General features: G+C 44.0%; 1 protein-coding gene across 3 annotated transcripts in view; it reads right to left on the reverse strand.

Moving 5' to 3' along the window:
• KDM5B (lysine demethylase 5B) overlaps positions 1–19,655 on the reverse strand; it is a 211,111-nt gene that overhangs the window by 123,246 nt on the left and 68,210 nt on the right. For all 3 annotated transcript variants that reach the window (XM_030561061.1, XM_030561062.1, XM_030561059.1), the window contains 4 exons: positions 7,891–7,978; positions 3,414–3,520; positions 1,548–1,706; positions 754–873 (listed from right to left, as the gene is read on the reverse strand). In XM_030561061.1, the coding sequence (XP_030416921.1) occupies positions 754–873; positions 1,548–1,706; positions 3,414–3,520; positions 7,891–7,978 (474 nt within the window). The remainder of the gene's footprint in view (positions 1–753; positions 874–1,547; positions 1,707–3,413; positions 3,521–7,890; positions 7,979–19,655) is intronic.

The following is a 19,655-nucleotide window of genomic DNA, read 5'->3' on the forward strand; positions in this document are numbered from 1 at the left end:
TAGAAGCAGCAAATTCAAGGAGGAAGTTCACAAGCTTAAAATATTTTCCCATCATGACATAGGGACTTTAACTAGAGCCAGACACATACTTGAGTACCATTGGTTACATCAGATGTGCACGCTCTCTCTCCTCTCCCACCTCACCCCCTCAGTTAATAGTTACTTTCTCAACTTCATAGTGGAAAGTATCAGAGGGGTAGCTGTGTTAGTCTGGATCTGTAAAAGCAGCAAAGAGTCCTGCGGCACCTTATAGACTAACAGACATATTGGAGCATGAGCTTTCATGGGTGAATACCCACTTTGTCGGATGCATGCAAGAAAGCTCATGCTCCAATACGTCTGTTAGTCTACAAGGTGCCACAGGACTCTTTGCTGCTTTCCTAGTGGAAGTTACTTATTAGTGCAATTATGTAAAACTAAACCAACACAGCAAAATGTTAGTATTGTAAGGCTAACAAAACTGCATCAAATGTTGCCTTTTGCCTTCAGTAATGAGTGACATTTGGGGCAGAAGTTTAAGGAGGAATATATTTTTGGATGGCGGCGGAAACTGGAAATGTGTGGGATAGAAACCAAAATACTAACGAAGTAAAGAAACCTTTACAGATTAACATAATATTTAAATAAGAGCTTTCCCATTTGGATTTGTTCACATTCAAAACTCCGGATTCTTCGCCACCCCAAGTTTAATACTTTAATAAGCAGGAAAACTGAAATCTGAATTAAAGTATCATAGTAAGCACATGAACATACATGAACTGGCATGTTAAAATAGTCTGACTTGAATGCATCGGCCATTTCTCCAAACGTGCGAAGTGTGTAGTCTCTTGCTGCTTGTTCAAAACCAAATGCTTCCTGTGGTTTATTACACTCCTGCAATTAAAATATGGTTATTTCTACCAAAGAGCTAAAAATAAGACATTTTGCACTTTCGTGTTTTTCAAGCATAGGCCTCAAAGTACTTTAAAAAGATGGATCAGTATTATCCCCATTTTACAAACAGGGAACAACTGGGGCACTTTGATGAAATGACTTGCCCAGGGTCACACAAGCAGCCACTGGAAGAGTCAGAAATAGAACCCATCATGCCTATCAGCTCTGAGCTTAATCCATCACACCACGCCAATATTTGTCTGTAAATCAGCATGAATCGCTAGTGAGACCAGCATAGCTAGATTACAGCAAGTTCTACTTCCTCTGCTATAGAAAAGCAGAAAACACCACAAATGTTGTCTTAAGTTGAAAACCCCAGTGACATAGTGCTAAGATTTCATTATGTAAAAAGCTATCTAAAATCCAAAGCATCCTTTCTCAGTGGTTTTAATACTACTAGAGTAGATCAAATTTGGGGCCCAACATATGTTGTAATGCCTAACAATCTGAAATGTACCCAGTCCTGGTTTCAGTTTCATCTTCTACCACCCATTTTACAGGACTATTTTCATCATAATAAATTGCAGTGCTGAACTTCTGATCATTAGAAGCCAGGAGAGAACACACACACACACACACACACACACACACTTCAGCCTGATTTCTCAGTTTACCTGAGCCAGACACTGGGGACACCTCCAGTCCCCTTTGGGAACATCATGAAGGGGTGGAATTAAACAAAAAGTATGGTAACTGTCATCACAGCCATCACACAACAGGAGACGGTCTTCATCATTACCACTGCCACATAAGAGACATACATACAAATCCACCTGTAACAAGAAATTACCAAAGTGGGAATTTAAGTGCTTTAAGCAGTTCATGGCAAGCGATCATTTTGGTAACTAAGTCATTTGTCACTTTTACCCATGTTTATTTTTATTTTATTTCCATAAAAGAACAGAGACAGTGAACATCAACTTTGTTCTCCTTTGTGGTAGAAAGTATCAGAGGGGTAGCCGTGTTAGTCTGTAGCACAAAAACAACAAGGAGTCTGGATTCCTCATTGTTTCTGCGGTAGAATTTATATAAATCCCTTTGAAATTAAGAAATCACCACCAAAAGTGTTGAAGCCTGGCCAATCTGTTTTGCTCAATAGAGAGACTCAATTTTATTCTTAGTACTGGAGGGACCTCCTGCTCTTTACTTTCAGACTGGTCTGTGCGCAGACACTTCAACATCCTGAGGCCAACTTCCTGGAGCAGCCACCAGAAAACAGGGGAATTCTGGTTATGGGAGCATCCTCCTTCTTCCTCAGAGTTAGTGGACTGGACCCGAGCCCTTCACCAGGAAGGCACCAGCTTTCTAAGCAGAGCCATTTGCTTTTGGACGGGGCAGGCCTTCAGTGCTGTGTCATGAGAGCTCCACCCACATCATCTAGGAGATCCACAGAAGAGGGAGCAGGTACTCCGAAGATTCGCAGGAGCACCTGAAGGAGAGTAGGGGGGAGTTTTTTGGAGGTAGAGGAAGGAGAGCTATGGAGTCTGGTGAACAGAAGCGGGTACTTAGCTAGTGGTAGGAAAAAAATGTTACTGTTTAAAGCCTTGCTTAAACAGGGGATGACAGCAATACTGCTGCAAGACAACTGAGGACAGAATAGGACTCCCAGTATCCTTTATTTTGTGCCTCTAGGGTCTGATGCAATCCTGTCTTCCAGTAACTGTGCACTCCTCCCCCTCCCGCCTAGTAAAAGGGTATGTGTGAGAAGGATCCAAGCAGTGGAAAGGACTGAAAGGGCCTGTTCATTGTCTTCTCCACAAGTAAAAGTCTCCCTTTCCTTTGCTTTTTACGAGAAGCATCTGCTATGTTGAACCAAGTAGAACATCTGAGTTAGAGTTCAAACAGTGGAGTAAGAGGTGGGTCTGCTAGAAAGCTGGGTGCCAAAACTTATTACATCTTCTTTCTAACTGGTACACCTACCAAGGGAAAGGTCAGCAGATCAACTCATATCCAGAGCGAGGAAACCCTGAGAAGAACCATCTTTCTTTTATCAGAGGGGTAGCCGTGCTAGTCTGGATCTGTAAAAGCAGCAAAGTCTTGTGGCACCTTATAGACTAACAGACGTTTTGGAGCATGAGCTTTTGTGGGCGAATACCCACTTCATCGGATGCATCCACGAAAGCTCATGCTCCAAAACGTCTGTTAGTCTATAAGATGCCACAAGACTCTTTGCTGCTTTTACATGTTTCTCTTGACTGTTCTATCATAGCTGCTATTTTAAGGCAGTATTGTGGGGAAGGATAGAAATTATTTCAGTTGAAACGGTGAAATGAAATTACTTTATTTCCTGCTTATGACATGAAATCCTGATGGTACCTATGTTCCAGCAGGCATAGACACTCTGTTTGTATTTCTATGACTGGGATGAGAGTAATTCAGGGAACTCCCATTCCCACTACCTATGCTATACTATGTGCCCAGTTTTAACCCAGGACTGTCTGCAATTAGAATTAAGTGCCAGAAGGGCAGGGAGTACTCACTGCATTAGTGCTTTTTTTAGACCGCCCTTTTGATTTCTCTCTCTCAGAGTCTCTTTGTTCTCTTTTCTCAGCAGGTTCTCGTTTCACTGTGCCAGGCATTTCCTTCTCTGATACAGGAAAAGAAAATTAGACTATTACTGGGTTTAACAAATATTTCACAGCATAAACAGTATTTGAAGCATGTATCAGCGTATTATTATATACATTTGGAGGGGCTCTCTTTATGAGTGAATCTGTTCCTATTGAGATACGGCTACTGCAATGGCTATGCTTGTCCTTTAGGTCTCTGTGCAAAGACTGCCAAAAAGGTGCCAGATTTTGTCAGAGTTGTGTAATATGGACACAAAAGACACCAAACATATTCTCATGTAACTTTAGGCAGCACTTGAACTCCTATCTGGAAAGGCTAGTATTATCAGGATAAAACAAGCATGGGATCGTAAACAGATGCAGGCCACTCCAAACACATATGATTTATTTAGAATTGATATTTTAAATAGTTTCAGTGATCCAAATTACTTAAAAAAAAAAAAAAGACGAATGACATTTCAGGTTCATAGACGTGGCTGGATTATTCTTTAATGGGACATTTCACTGGGACACAATATAATGTCCTATGATGATTTTCAAACTTTATCACAAAATATCACAAAAAACCAAATAGGTACCAAAAGGAGTCTTCTGGGAAAGGAAGCTCTTCATATTGCTTTCTAGCAAACCCACCCCCATCCCCATATATCTGCTCAAGCAGCACAATGACAGGAACTCCTCAGAATAAGGGAAACTGTCACAATGTAGGGTCTTTGGGGGGTATGCAGTAAAAGAGTAACATGCAGTGATCCTCAGGGCTCCAAGTGGAACTCTGAAGGTTATAAGTTAAGGTGCACTATGCTAGGAGAAATCTGCTGTGAAATCTGGTTTGTTCTCTAAATTTGACAGATTATCAGGGTGGACAAAAATGTTGATGAGATATTAAGTTACATTAAGAAATATAAATATTGATCCACATGTTAACACAAATTACAGCTCAATCTCATTGTTCAGAAATATTGTTCTTACCTAAGTTTATTTAAAAAAAAATCTGCAAAGTCAAACAAGTCTGCAATCCGGGTTTGTGAGAGAGAATCAAGAAATGGGACAAGTCATCTAGGGAATAGCTCTGTTACTTTTTAAATAAACTAAACAGTTTTCAGATTTGTTCTACTGAACTCAGTCAACAATTTTTATTCTTTATCAGGATATCATGGATCATTTCTTCTGTTAACCTGGAATTGTTTATTATAGTGACTTGGAAGCACCACTGCAGATAAAGTAGTGTCATGACATCTGTTTTAAGGTCAATCTTTCTAAGGCTATGTCTACACTGGCAGAGTTTTTGGTTTTTTTTTTTTAAACCTAAAATTTAGTCAATGAGCAAAAAGCACTAAAAGAAAATCATTGTTGCACGTTCACACTGTCTTCCTCTATCGGCATAGTCCACACTTGGGGTAGCAGCACCAATAGTGAGAGCAATGAACTGTGGGTAGCTATCCCACATTTCAGCTCTCCACCTTCTACTGTTATGTATTGTGGGACGATGGAGTGGATCGCAGCACATCATGGGTCCGGGCTCAATGTCCCATGATACCTTGCTTTCCATCACACCATTCCATGTGCTTCAGTCTTCGGTTCGTGGCATTTTTAAACATCCTTTCTTTTCTGCTTGCCCCACCATTTGTCTGAAAGAATGGACCCGCACTGCTCTCCCATGCTCTGCTAGCAGTCAGTAGCACATCCTGAATGGCAATGCAGTTAATTGTGAAATTCTGAACATAATAGGATGCACAGTTGCCTGATGTGCTGTCTGACATCGACAGGAGCAACATCAGATTATTTTTGGAATTCACGACACAGCTGAACATGGTGTACCCTCGCTTTTCAGCTGAGGAAACTAGCACTGAGTGGTGGGATTGCATCATTATGCAGGTCTGGGATGACTAGCAGTGGCTGCAGAACTTTTGGACGAGGAAAGCCACTGTCAGGAATAGTATCCCTGATAATATCAAGACAAACCTAGTGGCTGAACTTTGTGACTTTGTCCTCATCCACAACCATTTCAGATTTGGGGACAATTTATGCCTTCAAGTCAGTGGGCCTGCTATGGCAACCACCCACATGGGCTACAGTATGCCAACATTTTTATGGCTGACTGAGAATGCTTCCTCAGCTCTCGTCCCCTAACGCCCCTGCTCTACTTGCGCTACATTGATGACATCTTCATCATCTGGAACCATTGGAAGGAGGCCCTTGAGGAATTCTACCAGGATTTCAACAATTTCCACCCCACCATCAACCTCAGCCTGGACCAGTCCACACAAGAGATCTACTTCCTAGACACTACAGTGCTAATAAGCGATGGTCACATAAACACCATCCTATACCAGAAGCCTACTGACCACTATACTTACCTACATGCCTCCAGCTTTCATCCAGACCACATCATACGATCCATTGTCTACAGCCAAGCTCTAAGATACAACCACATTTGCTCCAATCACTCAGACAGAGACAAACACCTACAGGATGTCTATCAAGCATTCTTAAAGCTACAATACCCACCTGCTGAAGTGAAGAAATAGATTGACAGAGCCAGGTTACCTAGTACAAGACAGGCCCAACAAAGAAAGTAACAGAACACCACTAGCCGTCACCGACAGCCCGCAACTAAAACCTCTCCAGCGCATCATCAGGGATCTACAACCTATCCTGAAGGATGATCCCTCACTCTCAGACCTTGGGAGACAGGTCAGTCCTCGCCTACAGACAGTCCCCCAACCTGAAGGAAATACTCCCCAGCAACTACACACCACACAACAAAATCCACTAACCCAGGAACCAAACCCTGCAACAAACCCCAGTGCCAACTCTGTCCGCATATCTATTCAAGGGCATCATCATAGGACCTATCACATCAGTCACACCATCAGGGCCTCATTCACCTGCACATCTACCAATGTGATTTATGCCATCATGTGCCAGCAATGCCACTCTGCCACGTGCACTGGCCATCAGTCTCTACGCAAAAGAATAAATGGACACAAATCTGACATCAGGAATTATTCAAAAACCAGTAGAACACTTCAATCTCCCTGACACCCAACAACAGACTTAAAAGTGGCAATTCTTCAACAAAAAAACTTCAAAAAACAGACTCCAACATGAAATTGCAGAACTGGAATTAATTTGCAAACTGGACACAATCAAATTAGGTCTGAATTAAAACTGGGAGTGGATGGGTCATTACAAAAACTAATTTCTCCCTACTGTTACTCACACCTTCTTGTCAACTTTTTGAGATGGGCCACTCATTACCACTACAAGAGTGATTTTTCCTCCCTTGGTATTCTACTGTCAATTGAATTGTCTCGTTAGACTGACTCCTCACTTGGTAAGGCAACTCCTATCTTTTCATATACTATGTATATATACCTGCTACTGTATTTTCCACTCCATCCCTCTGATGAAGTGGGTTCTAGCCCACGAAAGCTTATGCCCAAATAAATTTGTTAGTCTCTAAGGTGCCACAAGGACTCCTTGTTTTTCTTCCTGGAACTACATGCTGAGCTCGTCACAGTCCTGCAGCGCAGAGCCACGCAAATGAGAGCTTCCCACTCGGCGGAGAAGCACATGACAATCACAACGTGGAAGTTGGTGACTCCAGAGTACTACTGGTTAGTTGCAAATCAGTTTGCAGTCGGGAAGTCAACTGTTGGAGCTGCGTTAACGCAAGTGTGGAGGACTATTACTCGCATCCTGGTACAAAGGACCATGACTCTTGGCAATGTGCATGAAATAGTGGATGGCTTTGCGGAAATGGGTTTCCCTAACTACGGAGGGGTGACAGATGGCACCGGACCACCTTGTGACAGCATATATCAATAGGAAGTGGTACTTCTCCATGGTGTTGTGGTACTTGTAGATCACCACAGGCATTTCACTGACATCAGTGCAGGGTGGTCTAGAAAGCTGCATGACGCACATACCTTTAGGAACACTGGCCTGTACAGAAAGCGGTAAGTAGGACTCTTCTTTCCAGACCAGAAGATTACAGCACGGGATGTTGAAATGCCCACAGTAATTCGGGGTGACCCGGCGTACCCCTTAATGTCATGGCTCATGAAGCCTTACACGGAAAACTGAGATAGCAGTAATGTTCAACAATAGGCTGAATAGATGCAGGATGACCATGGGATGTGCATTTGGCAGATTGAAGGCACACTGGGGATGCCTTTATAGCAGGTTAAATCTCAACAAAGATAATATTCCCATTGTCATAGCCACGTGTTGCATGTTGCACAATATTTGTGACGGTAAGGGTGAAAAGTCTGGTTGGGACGGATTCCTGAGGTAGAATGCCTGGCTGCTGCTTTTGAACATCCCTCCCACAAGCAGCAGCATCACATTCATATTTTGTTTCATCCCCCATTGACCCACTTACCATTTACAGGTGTACATCCCATTCTGCGCCTCAAATTATGGGTTTTGGCTTCTGGGGTTTCATCTGACTCCATTTTAATATTAGTAGCCTTAAAAAAATAAATGGTCATATTTAGAAATTGAACCTCAGTTCTTCAGTTCTGAATGTTATATTTGTAACCCAGATACTGTTCATCACAAACTACATTGTTCAGAGCTAAAGACAACTTACTTACCTATAGCTTAAATAGATCATCAGTAGAGACTTACAATTTCAACATGTACCTGCACACTCAAAAGACCAGAACCTTCTAAAGAACTGACCCTTGGAGACCACGTGGCCTCTGCTTCAAGCTGTCATGCTCCATGGAAAGGCTACCTGAAGGGTCCTCATCATCAGTTCCTTCCACTTCCTCAAAAGCTGTTTAGGCTCTGAATAAGTGGGGATGAAGGGTGTGGAGCATTCATCTAAATCAATAACCTATTTGAAATACTTATGCTACAAGCAAGTAACTCTTCTTAGTCCTTCCAATATTATCACTATCGATCCCCACTCTTAGGAGGATCAAGAAGGCTAACATCTAAAAGATTGTAAGACTGCTCTACTGAAACAGGCCTCCAACCTCACACCACATCAGGAAAGCAATGCTGCATGGAAAGGTGGACTGAGCTCCAAGCAAAAACTCTGCAAATCTCCACAATTAACACATTTCTACGGCAGGTCCTGGAGGTGGCCTTGAACCTGGTAAGAAAACACCCCAAAACCCCAAAAGACTAGTATGACTAGTAAGTCTAAAATCCATTTTTGGATACAAATCTCAATTCACTTGGATAAACACCAAGAGAAGATGGCTAATGGTATTAGGCTCAGAGGACAAGCTACAGTCAGTCTGGGAAGCATTCAATGATTTTGTCCTATTAAGACAAGAGGTCTTTTAATATGTAAAAAGTTTGTAACCTGGCTTCCCTTAGAAAAGAGAATATGGCCTAGGGAAAAATGTATCGTGTGAATCAGATGATAGACAAGTCTCAGGGAATAAAAGTTTAGCATGGGGATGCAGTACTACCTTATTCTTACAGGAGATGAGGCATTATAGTTCATCCATCAGTCCTACTAGTGCCAGACATTTTGTGAATACTCTCAGTGCTATGGAATCCAAAAGGGCAGAACCCTCTACTGATAATGGTTGAGCATCTCTGTGAATCACAGGTACTTCCTGTGGGGGCCTGGTAGCTATCTATATGAAAGTATGTATCCTGTAAGGTTACAGACTGAAACAAGATTTGTGCTCAGAGAGAAGGAATAATGGAAGCAAGAGTTACTATCCAAAACCTCAGATGGTTTCCTCAGGTCTAGGGTAGGATAAAGACCCCCTTTCTTCTTCAGAACGATGGGAAGCCTCTGCCCCTGAACTCTACTAACACATCCCCTATGGCTCAAAGATGACGCAAAGTGGCCAGGCTCTTGTGAGAAGGGTCTCTACATAAGAATGACTATACTGGGTCAGACCAAAGGTGCATCTAGCCCAGTATCCTGTCAAATGATGCATCCCATCTCACATTCCCAGCTTCTGGCAAACAGAGACAACCCAACAGATTTAGTTGAAGTTGGTCTTGGTTTGAGTACGGGGTTGGACTAGATAACCTCCTGAGGTCTCTTCCAACCCTAATCTTCTATGATTCTATGACACCATCCTTGCCCACCCTGGCTAATAGCCACTGATGGACCTATCTGTCATGACCTTATCTATTACTTTTAACCCTGTTAGTGTCCTGGCCTGTAGAACATCCTCTGGCAAGGAGTTCCACAGATTGAGTGTGCATTGTGTGAAGAAATACTTCCTTTTGTTTTAAACTTGCTGCTTATTAATTTCATTTGTGACCCCCTAGTTCTTGTGTTCTGAGGAGGAGTAAATAACACGTCCTTATTTACTTTCTCCACACTGGTCATAATTTTAGAGACCTCAAATCACATGCCCCCTTCATTGTCTCTTTTCAAAGCTGAAAAATGCTAATCTTATTAATCTCGCCTCATATGCCCCATATCCCTAACCACTTCTGTCCATCTCTGGATCTTTTCCAATTCCAATTCCTGAAGAGGGACAAGGAAGGGAGGCAGAGGTAGGGGGTAAAGAGCAGAATTGTATGTGTTAGCCATGCATGATGACCTCCAACATCCATCTATCCTATGGTATAGCAGAACATACCCAGTGGAACTGAGCAAGGTGGCTTCCGAATGCCATACTCTCTGGACTGGATCTGATGTGGCTCCCAACAGTCCTGTCAAATTTGCTGACATGTCATATGGATTTTCACTGCCAAGAAAGAGGAAGGCTAATGCCTTATGTTGTACTTTGGCTTGGCACAGTACTTGTGTTTCCGGGAATAACAGGACAGCACTGTTGCTCGACTGGGGTTGAGGACAATATGGCTTGCACTGTGTGTGTAAATCCTGTATGGCGGCTTTTGAGTCTTAAGTGCAGAGCACTGTTTATATGCTATATGTTAATAGCTCTCTCCTCTCAAAGAACATGTCCTCCCTCATGGCATGTACTCCTCTTGGGCTGACTAGAACCATGTAATGTTTAAGAAAAGTTTTGTAAATGAGTTCCAATAGTTCATGGATCAGGGACCGAATCTTATAGAGTTCCACAGGCTTCTGTATAGAATATTTAGGTTAATCTTTCTATCTACCCAATGGGATTCAGTGCTCAGTCTAGAAGATACCATCAAAGATGCTTAGTTTTGCAGTTCTCAAACTGTGGATTTGTGTCTCCAGAGGTAACATGCTTGTTAACAGCAAAAATGTTTTAAAATAACTATATATAGGTGATAAATAACAGACCTCAACCCTATTATGCCTCTGCAAATTTGTGTACACAGAGTCAATCTCTTACCTCTCTCTAAAAGCGCAAAGTTTCAAAACGTTCAATGAATAGAAAATTGTTGGAGGAGGAATAGATCTGGAGAAGAAGTCTGGAGATAAATGTGAGAAGTGAGGGACATATGCTTGTTTCGCTAAAATATTATGTTTGCTGTTGAAGAAAAAAAAATCCAGAATACTTGACGTTGTTGTTTTAGTTAAATAAAACAATTTAAATATCTGTCTGGTGATGTTCTCCTCTTAATACAGCATGGTAAGAAAATCCTCCAAATACTAATGATTAACCTGCTGAATTGAAGATAGTTCACCTCCCAATTACTTCATAAATATCTGCTTCAATTACTTTTGGTAAATTAAATAACCAAGCATTCATTTTCTGATATAGCTGTAAAACTAATTTGAAAAGTTTTCAAACCTATGAGTTGTCAAGAATATATAAGGTTATAACAACCAACAAGAATAAACTTTTATGTAGAAAACCATGATTAAATTGATTATTAATTAAATTAAATTAAATTCCTGGCTAGTAATTTAAATCAAACCCACCCTGATCAAGGAGTCTCTCATTTATGAGGAAGCCAATCCTAGCTAGGCTAGAGGCTGACAAGATGTCAAAAAACTGGTGGGATTTCTTCTACATGACCACTCTCTCTCTCCAGAAACTCAGCAATCCTCACCAGGTGCTCTTGGAACCACTCAGGAAAGCCAAGGCAAGGAAGCTACCCACTGAATCAGTGGCAGAGCCATAACTCTAACTCAGGACATCCTGGGTATGTCTACACTGCAATTAGACACCTGTGGCTGGCCCATGCCTGTTGACTCAAGCTTGTGGGGCTCAGGCTAAGGGGCTGTTTAATTGCAGTGTAGACCAGTCAGCCTCAGGCTGCAGCACGAGCTCTGGGACCCTCCCACCTTACAGGCCTCAAGCATAAAACTATCCTCGCTTCTTGCAGTTCCCTGCCTTATTCACACACCAACTTCTAGCAAGAAGTCTCATTCAGTACATGATCCCAGTTAATCCCCTGATACAGTCCATCCCATGCAGTGTATGTAGCAAAAATTCTGTGTAAAGACAGCTGTATGTGATCATATTACACTGGTCTACAATTTTTGAGAAGTCGTCTGCTTCAGAGATAAAATGTGATATTTATTATGTATTTTGATGTGCTGAATTCAAACATGACAATTAAAACAACTGATTGGCTACTGTTTCTAAGATATTTAAGTTTTTACATTTTATGTCTATGTATATTGTGTAGATAGTAGAGTTTTAATCATAAATTGTAAACCTAGGTCTTTTCATGTGTTTATGGTTGCTTTACATGATAATATTTCACCTGTCCTGTTTATGCGTCACTTTAAAAATCAGAAAAAGGGTTATAGAAATAAAATTTATTATGAAACAAAAGGCAAAAAACTATTATGTACATAGTTTAGTCCTATTCAGTGTCTACTTGGAGCTTCTTGGCTTGTCTCTTGTATTCATTAAATGGAGCATCTCTTGTCACTGTCCAGCAATAGTCTGCAAGCATTGATGGGCTCCATTTGCCCTGATAGCCTGCCAGGAGATTCCACTGCTGTAGTCTGGAGCCCAACAGCTCTGCCTTACTCTTGGGTAGTTCCAAATCCCTGACAAGGTCATTCAGTTCACCTTGTGTTATGAGGTGTGGTTCAGAGGAGGAGGATGGGAGAAAATGGGGGTCCTGTGACATTGATGGTTCAGGACCAGAAGTTTCATCCTCTTCCTCGTCTGACTCAAGTGAGAATGATTCTGGTGCATCAGGAATCGGCAGTCCTTCTCCGTGGGGTACTGGGCGTATAGCTGATGGAATGTTTGGATAACGCACAGTCCACTTTTTCTTCTTTGACACACCTTTCCCAACTGGAGGCACCATGCAGAAGTAACAATTGCTGGTATGATCTGTTGGCTCTCTCCAAATCATTGGCACTGCAACAGGCATAGATTTCCTTTTCCTGTTCAACCACTGGCCAAGATTTGTTGCACAAGTGTTGCAGCATATGTGTGGGGCCCACCTCTTGTCCTGATCTCCAATTTTGCAGCCAAAACAAAGGTGATAGGCCTTCTTAACCATAGTGGTTGTACTGCGCTTTTGTGATGCAAAAGTCACTTCACCACAAACATAGCAGAAGTTATCTGCACTGTTCACACAAGTACGAGGCATCTCTGCTCACTTTGGCTAAACAGAAATGTGTCCCTTTGCAAAATCAAACACTGACAAATAAGAGAGCACGACACTGTATGATTTCTAGAGCTGATATAGGGCAATTTGTTCAACAGAGTGATGTAAGCTTTGTTATGATTGCATCATCCATGACTTCTAGGAATAACATGATGCAATTCATATCATGGATGACACAATACCAGCTTCAGATTGCATCATTCATTGTTTTGCCTCAAAAGCAAGTACTGTCCAAACCCAGTCATAGATTTATTCATAGATCCAGTCAAATATGTATTTTAGTCATTTCTGGTTTAAAATTGGGATCTCTTCCCTTTATAACTCACTTATCCTCCGCCATTCCCAAGTCAAGGGTCATATATACTGACCCAATAGCATATCTTGAAAACTAGAGCCAATCAACAATTTTAAGCATCATTTTTGTTCTCAGTGACCCAGAATTAGTAAAGTTGGACTACATTTATTTCAGAAGCATTTTGGCTGTAGAGCAGTGTTATCTATGCATATATACATGGGGGCAGATTTAAGGCTCTACTGGCAACTTGAATTCTGGTGTTCAGTAACTTCTGAGTGCTTCATTTTGAAAGCTAAATATTCTTATAATGTTGGGTTGTTTTTTTTATTTAAAGTGGAAGTGAAATTTGTGTCTGCCATATTAATGGGAATAAATCCAGATTTTTGTTTAGTCTTTCAGTAGGATACAATGCCTCGCTCAATAATAACGGTCTCCTGGTTCCCAGCCCAAAGCACCTTATCTGCGCCAAAGGTAGTACGATGGAGGAGGGGAAAGAAACAGCAGCAAAAGCATCCATTTTTCCTGCATTTCATTTAGGAGGTTTAGTTCTGTGAGCATAAGTGCTGGAAAGGACAGTTACCTGTTCCGTAACTGGCGTTCTTCGAGATGTGTCGCTCATGTCTATTCCACAGTAGGTGTCCATGATTGCCACGTGCAACGGTGCTGGAAGTTTTACCCCAGCAGTATCCGTAGAGGGAGTGCTGCTGTGACCCCTGGAGTGGCGCCTCTATAGTGAGCTATAAGGGAAGCCACGTGCTCCCCCCACCTTCTGTTTCTTCTTGCCGGACCAACTCCGATAGAGGGGAAGGAGGGCAGGACGTGGAATAGACACGAGAAACGCATCTCGAAGAATGCCAGTTATGGAACAGGTAACTGTCCTTTCTTCTTTGAGTGATTGCTCATGTGTATTCCACAGTAGGTGACTGCAAGCTATGCCTGATGGAGGTGGGTAGGAATTCACAGATTCCATGGCTGAAGCACGGTTCCACCGAAAACAGCATCACCCCCTGGAGTGTGAGATAATCGCGTAGTGAGAGGTGAACATGTGCACTGAGGACCAGGTAGCAGCTCTACAAAATGTCCTGGATAGGGACATGGGCCACAAAGGTAGACAACGCGGCCTGAGCCCTTGTCGAGAGCGCCTTCACGATAGGTGGTGAGGGAACCCCTGCTAGGTTGTAGCACGTGTGGATGCATAATGTAATCCACCAGGAAAGCCTCTAGGTGAAGATTGGTTGACCCCTCATGCGCTCGGCTGAAGCAACAAATAGTTGCGAAGACCTGCGGAACCTGCCCAGAGGAAGGGAGGCTGTGGCTGTGGAGGCATCCAGGAGAGCACCTATGAATTCTATGTGCTGCACCGGAATTAGTGTCAACTTGGCCTCGTTTACTAGGAGGCCTAGGTTGGCATATGTAGCCAAGAGCAGCTCCACATGGTCCTGTATCTGAGACCACAAGCTGCCCTTGAGCAGCCAGTCATCGAGGTAGGAAAATATCTGGACCCGCTGGCATCTGAGGTAAGCCACCACTACCGCCATACACTTTGTGAACACCCTGGGCACGGTGGACAGGCCAAATGGGAGGACTGTAAACTGGTAGTGGTCCTGTCCCACCAGGAAATGAAGGAAGCATCTGTGCCCCTCGAATATATGGATATGGAAGTATACATTCTGAAAATCCAGGGCCAATTGCCAGGGTCTAGAGCAGGTATGATACATGCCAAGGAGACCATGCGGAACCAGCATTTGGCCATGAACTGACTGCGGTCTCGTAAATCCAGGACAGACCTGAGCCCCCATTTCGCCTTCAGGATAAGGAAGTAACAGGATAAGGAGTAAAACCCCCTTCCCTGGAATTCCCTTGGAACTCTCTCCACAGCTCCCAAGCTGAGGAGCCAACTCACTTCCTGCTCTAGCAGGAATAAATGTAACAGGTTTCCCCTGCCGTCTGAAGAAGGGGGGTGGTAGGGCAGGGGTGAGACAAGCTGTAGCGTGTAGCCCTGGGAAATGGTGTGGGGACCCAACAGTCCAATGTAATTCAGGACCATTCCGCAAGGAACACACACAAGCGGTTGCTGAAGGCAAACTTTATTGGTAGGAGGGTTGTTTCAGTGGACATCTGAGTACCCTCCTGCAGCCAGTGAAAAGAGTCTCTTGCCCTGCTGCTTGCCCCTGGAGGGCCCAGGTTGTGGGACAGAGCAAGACTGCCTTTGAGGTCGCCTCCTTTGGGTCTTGGACCTCTTGTAGGCGGGCTCATATTTTGGCTGGGGAGATGGGGCAGGAGCCTGCGGCTTAGGCTTTTCCTTGCCATCAAAGGGAAGATCCTGCATCAGAGACTGCGCTTCCGTGGAAAGCCCAGACGGCAGTAGCCAAGACGCCCTGTGAATGGACACCGCCGAAGCCATAGACCAAGCAGTCATGTCAGCTGCATCCAATGCGGCCTGCAGAGCAGCCTTTGCAGCAGCGGCACCCTCCTGTATGAGCGCCTTAAATTCCTTCCTTTCACTGTCTGGAAAGGAGGGTTCGAATTTAGGCAGTGACCCCCACAGGTTAAACTCACAAAGTCTGAGGAGGGCTTGGTGGTTGGCCACCTGGAGCTGGAAACTGGACGATAAATAAAAGTTTCCTACCAAACGAGTCAAACCTTCTAGAGTCCTTATTCTTGGGTGTGGGTCCTGGTTGACCATGTCTCTCCCTATGATTTACAGACTCCACCACTAGAGAGTTGGGGGCTGGGCGAGTATAGAGATACTCATGCCCTTTCGTGGGCACAAAATATTTGCACTCTGCCTTCTTCAATATTGGTGCAAGGGAGGCTGGGGTTTGCCAGAGGGCACTGGAAATCTTAGCCACCCCTTTGTGTGATGGCAGGGCCACTCTGCCTGATGCCAAAGGCGAGAGAACACTGAAGAGCAAGTCTGAGGATCCCCCAATCTCCTCAGCTTGGAGATGGAGGCTCAACGCTACTCGCTTCAGTAGCTCTTGGTGAGCCCTGAAGTCCTCCTGTGGTGCGGAGGGAGGCGAGGCTACATTCTTGTCATTCGGCACGGGGGAGGTGGCCAGTATGGAGCTCTGCAATTCGGTCGTTGCTACAGAATCTACCCCTTGGTCGGACTCCGCATGCAGTGCCGAGGATCCTTGACCCGCCGATCTATCCTTTGGAGGCCTGGATAGTGAGGTGGAGGGATCCTCCAAAGCCCCTGCTACTGAACGAGTCCCTGGCTGGGCATGTGCAGGGGGCCAGGGGGTCCACTGGCAGAACTGGCCCTTGCCATTGACTATGCTGCGGCACCAGCTGGTCAGGTTGGCTGGGCTGAGATGTAAAGGGCCTCGTGTGGGTCGAGGTCAGGGTTACCAATGACCTATAGATACCATGGGAGGGGTACGATCAACAGTGCCAAAAACAACGTCTGCCACATGACCGGGACTCTGACGTCAAGGAACAGTGCCATCTCAAGCTACTACTTCTCGAGACGCTACGGCACCAAGATCTGCCACGGCGTGGAGATGGTGACCCCCGCCAGGAGTCGTGGGTGTGGTGCCTAGAGGAGAGAGAGCTGGAGTGCAAACAGCGATGGCGCCTGTGTTGGGAGTGGCTACGGTAGCTCCGACAAGAAACGGAGTGCCTACAGCACCCCCCCTGTCCTGTCAGTACTCTCTGCTTGGCATGGAACGGTGCCTGGAACTCCAATCCAAAGGCATCCGACCAGACAACTTGGTGGGTGACGAAAGCGGAGGCTGGAGACTGTGTCCTGACAGGACACTGAGCAGCGAGCGTGCCCGAGAGCGGTCCCATGACCGGAATCTGCCTTGGGTTGGAGTCGACTGTCTAGAGCCCAGCGGTGGCTTGCCTCTACAGCGGGGCCCGGGTACCTACAGAGTCATAATGTCTCGGGCCACCTGCAAGGCCTCTGGAGTCGATGCCACTAGGCTGCTCCGCTCGACATGAGTCGGAGCTCTGGAGCCCAGAGGGGGAGAGGGAGAGGGACAGACTAGGGCTGCCTGACACAGGTCTAGCCTCTCCCCCTGCTTTCTCTCAACGCCGCTGAGATGACGGGGCCTTTCTTTGTTTCTTAGACTGAGAGCGATGCCAGCCACCAGAAGGTGCCGCGGGATCACTGTGCACCGAAGACGAGGTGCCCGGTGCTGAATCTGCTTGGCGCATCGGGGTTGGGGCCAGTGGCAACTCCATGAGAAGGGTCCGAAGTCTAATGTCTCTTTCTTTTTTAGTTCTAGGCTTAAAAGAATCTGCAGATCTTACAGCGGTCACTAATATGGGATTCACCCAAGCAGCGGAGACAGTCAGCATGCGGGTTACTTCTGGGCACTAAACGCCTGCAAGAGTAGTAAGATTTAAATCCTGGGGCCCAGGGCATGACCCGGCCTGAATGCTAACTAACGGAACTGAAACTTGTTGAACTAACAGATACCACTAACAATGAACAAGTTCTTGGACGAGCTGCAGCGAAGCGAAGCTGGAGCAGTAGTTCCAAAGCACCCTCACTGACGGTAAGAAGGAACTGAGGGTGAGGGGAGTGCACGGCTCCCCTTATAGTATGCTGTAGAGGTGCCACTTCAGGGGTCACAGCAGCACTCCCTCTACAGGTACTGCTAGGGGATAAACTTCCAGCACTGGTGCACCTGGCAAGCACGCACACCTACTGTGAAATACATGAGCAAGCATTCCAAGAGCAACTAGGAGTGCAGAGGGGGAGAAGGGTGCTGGTGTTCCATCACCCTGCCTGTGGGGCATGCTGAAGGCAGGATGCCAGGATTGTGCACAGGCAGTGCTAGTGCAATGTTGAGCGTTTTGGTCTCCAAGCCAGACAGAGGCTGCAGTGAGCATAAACAAAGGGGAAACAGTGATTTTGTGTACCTTATTACTTGGCTCAGTCACAATGGATTTTCATGGGGACAACAAAAAGCATTTCCTGATACTAGGGCTTTTCCCCTGCCAAATTTCAAAGCCCTTCTGCAAACCATGTAGGAATTAGAGCTCTCACCCCCGCTCCCAAAAGTCAAAAATTTTTCTAATGGAAAGCGTCAGGCAAATTTAATACATGGATTGCTTCCTCTCCTTCAATAATTAGAATAAGGCTGCTGTTGTAGGAAGGCATATATGAAGAATAAGTAGGTTTAGGACAGCTAATAATTATATTTAGTCCTGAATAATTACAAGAATTACATTTAGCCCTGAATGTAATTAAGTTAGTATTTCATAGTACTGGGCCAGCTGCTGTGAAGTTGCTGGCCGAGATTTTCAGAACTGATTGTGATTTTAGGCGCCTCCATTTTTGGATACCCAACTTGAGACATCTTAACGTTTTCAGAAACTGAGGCTCAGCACTTTCGGAAAATCAAGTTCTTTAGAATTACCTCAAATCGAGAGCCCCTGTCAAGTCCTCTACACTTGTAGCAGTGGCAATCCCAGTCACTAGTCTATCATATAAAACCTGAGTATTAGGAATTATACTCTCCCAACAAACCAAACCCCTTCCAAAGAACAGATTAGTAGAGCCATTATACCATTGCGATCATCTGGTCTGACCTCCTGTATAAACACAAGCCATAGAACTTCCCCAAAATAATTCTTTTGAACTAGATTAGCATGTAAAATAAAAAAATAATAATAATAAATAAAATATTCATTTAAAAATTGCCAGTGACGGATAATCTACCATGACCCTTGGTGATTTGTTCCAACAGTTAATTACCCTTACTGACAAACATTTATGCCCTATTTCCAGTCCAAATTTGTCTGTCTTCAACCTGGCAGCCATTGAATCTTTATATACCTCTATCTGCAAGATTGAAGAGCTCATATAAAACATTAGTTCCCATTGTGGTACTTACAGACTGTGACATAGTCATCTCTTAACATTCTCTTTGTTAAGCTAAAGAGAGTATTTCTAATTTACGCAGTGTGGTTTAAGGACATGAAGTTACTCAGACAAATTGGTGTATTACATAGTTACAAGGTGAATTAGCATTAGCATTAAAGGGGACATGATTTAAAGTATTTTTAAAAACTCCACATTACCTTTGTCACATATCCCACCCCTTGGATTTTATGGGTGAGATTTTTGGGATGTATGCACCTAACTCCTTTAAGTGGGTTGAAAATTCCAGCCTTTTTATTATTTATATTACATCAATGTCTAGAAGACCTACTGAAAATTAAGGCCTCAATGTACGAAGCACAGTACAAACACACAGTAAGTAATAGTCCCTGCCTTGAAGGAATTACAACTAAAATAATTTAAATATGTTTATTAAAACTGTTCATGATCAGTGTCTGAGTTTGGACCACAAAAATGTTTAAGTCGGTTTCACTTGCTTACAGTTTGACATAAGCCGAGCAAACTTTCCATTAGAATTTTAAAGTTCATGGGAAAATTTCCATTAGAT

This window comes from Gopherus evgoodei, chromosome 4 (assembly GCF_007399415.2).
Source record: "Gopherus evgoodei ecotype Sinaloan lineage chromosome 4, rGopEvg1_v1.p, whole genome shotgun sequence".
In the NCBI taxonomy this organism is placed as follows: domain Eukaryota; kingdom Metazoa; phylum Chordata; order Testudines; family Testudinidae; genus Gopherus; species Gopherus evgoodei.